At 37.6% G+C, this 3,554-nt stretch overlaps 1 protein-coding gene across 1 annotated transcript; it reads left to right on the top strand.

Annotated features, from left to right (window-relative positions):
• Positions 1–601: 601 nt before the first annotated feature.
• Positions 602–1,442, top strand: LOC130680924 (ras-related protein Rab-33B). The gene has a single exon (XM_057492717.1). The coding sequence runs from the start codon at positions 710–712 to the stop codon at positions 1,397–1,399; it is 690 nt and encodes a 229-aa protein (XP_057348700.1). The 5' UTR covers positions 602–709; the 3' UTR covers positions 1,400–1,442.
• The last annotated feature ends 2,112 nt before the right edge of the window (positions 1,443–3,554 follow it).

Raw genomic sequence — 3,554 nt, 5'->3', positions numbered from 1 at the left:
TGTCAGATAATATTTTATGTGCTAATACAATTCATAGTGACTCATTAAAAGGCAAATAATAATTTGTGTGATTAGACATTTTAGGATCCAATTCTAATTAAATAAATAACTCAAAATTAAATTAACTAATTCAAATTCAATAAAACTTTATGAGTTCAATGGATATTTCTTTATGAATATTTCCCACATGCCAGGCACTTTCTGCGTGATCATGATACATTAACAAACAATCAAAGTCCTGTCCTCATGAAATGTATTGGCTAGTGGAAATTTAGTTCATTCCAGTTCATCTCCTATGTGCTAGATAATGTGACAAGAGGAGGGTGTGAAACGATGAAACAAAGTGAACCTCTTTTATGAGTCCATTATTTTAAAATAGAAGGTAGATATAAATAATAATTACAAAACAATAAGGTACAATTTCCAATCAACAAATGCATTGTGTCAGATGCCACAGAGAGGAGCAAGTGAATTATTCTGTAGGCAGCAGACAGAAATAGTTTTACTAAGAAATGGGCTCTGTATGGGTTGCATTTAGAAAGCAGAGGTGAGAGTGATTGCGCGGCTTCCTCCGGAGGGCGGGAACCCCGGACGTGGCGGGGCCGGGCCGGCAAGGGTGCGGGGCCTGGGTTGTTCTGCTTGGCCGCTGGGCAGACTGACCTTCTGCGCCGCCGTCCAGCCCCGACGGGTTCCGCACCTTCCCAGGAGAATGGCTTCGGAGATGGAGTCGTCGCTGGAGGCAAGCTTTTCGTCCAGCGGTGCGGTGTCTGGGGCTTCAGTGTTTCTGCCTCCGGCTCGCTCCCGCATCTTCAAGATAATCGTGATCGGCGACTCCAATGTGGGCAAGACATGCCTGACCTACCGCTTCTGCGCCGGCCGCTTCCCCGACCGCACCGAGGCTACCATCGGGGTGGATTTCCGAGAACGGGCGGTGGAGATTGATGGGGAGCGCATCAAGATCCAGTTATGGGACACAGCAGGACAAGAACGCTTCAGAAAGAGCATGGTACAGCACTACTACAGAAATGTACATGCTGTTGTCTTTGTGTATGATATGACCAACATGGCTAGTTTTCATAGCCTGCCATCTTGGATAGAAGAATGCAAGCAGCATTTGCTAGCCAGTGATATACCACGGATTCTTGTTGGAAATAAATGTGACTTGAGAAGTGCCATTCAAGTGCCTACAGACTTGGCACAAAAATTTGCTGACACACACAGTATGCCTTTGTTTGAAACCTCTGCTAAGAACCCCAATGATAATGACCATGTGGAAGCTATATTTATGACCTTGGCTCATAAACTGAAAAGCCACAAATCATTAATGCTCAGTCAATCCCCTGATAATGGAATTACCCTGAAGCCTGAACCAAAGCCTGCAATAACATGCTGGTGCTAAATAACAGTCTTTATGATATCAGTAAAGAAATACTTTTGAAATATGACAGTGATAAGTTGTAAGATTTAATCTCAAGTATAATGGATCATCCTGACACTTTGCTATTTATCATTGTCATGCTCACATTTGTATATATATTTTAAGGTGTTATTGATATATACTCTTATGAAGGTTTCACATGAAAAAACAATGTGGTTACTACATTCACCCATATTATTGAGTCCCCACCCCCCATACCCCATTGCAGTCACTGTCCATCAGTGTAGTAAAATGCCACAGATCCACTATTTGCCTTCTCCGTGCTACACTGTCTTTCCCGTGACCCCCCTACACCATGTGTACTAAACATAATACCCCTCAATCCCCTTCTCCCTCCCTCCCCACCCACCCTCTCCTCACCCCTCCCCTTTGGTAACCACTAGTCCTTTCTTGGAGTCTGTGAGTCTGCTGCTGTTATGTTCCTTCAGTTTTGCTTTGTTGTTATACTCCACAAATCACATTTGTATCTTGTATCTACTTAAGTTTGTCACTGTGACAACACAAGGAATAAGTTGTTTTCAGGTGAGGTTGAAAATGAAGCAGAAGTAGGATCAATCAGAGCATCTTTCCATTGAGAGCCCAGTGAAGGAGGCTTCAGATGCGAGCGCAATAGAATTTTAAGAGTGGCTACTCAGTCCTGTTTTCCTGGGATTGAAAAAAATTGTAAGGTATATTTAGTGGTATGTCCTTTAATGGGAAGTGTTTGCAGTAGGATAAAAACTGGAATTTGCCTCTCACTAGAGTTCTTTATTTGTACTTTTAATGTGTTTAATTGCATTATTATTGGTATATTTTGGAGCCAAGACTTTAGCTCCAGTGAGAAGAGAAGGCATAGAGTTCTGGTTCACAGTCCATAAAGAACAAATTTTTCAATGATTCTAGATGCTTGATATTTCTAATCAACATCAGTCAGTTTTACAAAATTCATTGTTATTTTAAAAGAGTAATTTGGATTTTCTTCTTAAGTTCTATTAAAATATGCAAAAATAAGTCAGATCTTAATGCAAATGCAATGATATATCTTAATGCAAATACAATGATATCTTAATACAAATGCAATGATATATCATGCAATGATATGATATGAAGGTGCTTTACATTTTATTTTGATATTTTTAAACAGTGAAAAACTAACTGAAAGCACTTGAGGAGTCATAATTTGGGGGAAAATAGGTAAACATGGTTGCTGGCTACCACAGGAGACTTATTCTTAGCTTTTAGCTTTGTATCTGGAATAGTTCTTTGCTTGCTGTCCCCCATCCCCAGTCTATTTAATGATTAAAGACTGAATTAACAAATCAACTTCATTTGGATCATAGCTCCATGGACATCCTTTAATTGCTATGAATCTGCATATATTTCTTTAATAATATTGTGTTACAGTACATCAGTTTAAAAAATCTTTGCACATTTTATGGTCACAACAAGCGATTCCTCCTCAGGATGAAAAATAGATATTGAGAAGTATCCTGTCTATGCCTCAGTCGTGGAAAGAATATTTCAAAAAGTTTTTTAACCCTAAATAATTTTATTTTGAATTTAAAACTTTGCACATAGGAAATAGTAAGCTTGCATATGAAACTATTACATGAATGGAATGTAAGCCATGAACTTTAACTGAAGTGTGCACATTCACTAATTCTGATAGATTGCTGCCCTTGATAGTAGTAGAAGAAATTAAAGCCAAAAGATGATTCTACTTATAACATTTTCAGAATGTGGGAAACCAATAAATATGGATTCTAATCTAGTTTAGGAATTTTGCTTAATTATCATGGTGGTTCTAACTGGATAATTTAATTATAAAAACAAGATAATACTATTAAATGAACTGAAAGTAATAATTATAGGAAATAATTCCGTTTTAAATATATTAGAGTTAAGGAAAAACAAATTGACTTTATGTCTACAAAGGTTTATCCATTTTTCTTATGCTAGAATTAAAAATGATTTTACTATCTAAATTAATGTTGATTTGTAACTTTTTTAGTAAAACAATGATAACTGTATGAATTGTGATGGAGTAACAGCTTTTTAAAGATGGGAATCTGTTTGTTGCTTTTCAAAACATTTTCTAAAGTGTGGGAAGAAAGCTTACAGACTTTCCAAGCACATT

Source organism: Manis pentadactyla, chromosome 15 (genome assembly GCF_030020395.1).
Source record: "Manis pentadactyla isolate mManPen7 chromosome 15, mManPen7.hap1, whole genome shotgun sequence".
NCBI classification, from domain to species: Eukaryota; Metazoa; Chordata; class Mammalia; order Pholidota; family Manidae; genus Manis; species Manis pentadactyla.
Note: the sequence above shows the minus strand (reverse complement) of the source record. Positions and strands in the feature narration are given on the sequence as shown.

Excerpts from the sequence above, each read along its gene's own strand:
- LOC130680924 (XM_057492717.1), top strand. The coding sequence starts at position 710 with ATGGCTTCGGAGATGGAGTCGTCGCTGGAGGCAAGCTTTTCGTCCAGC.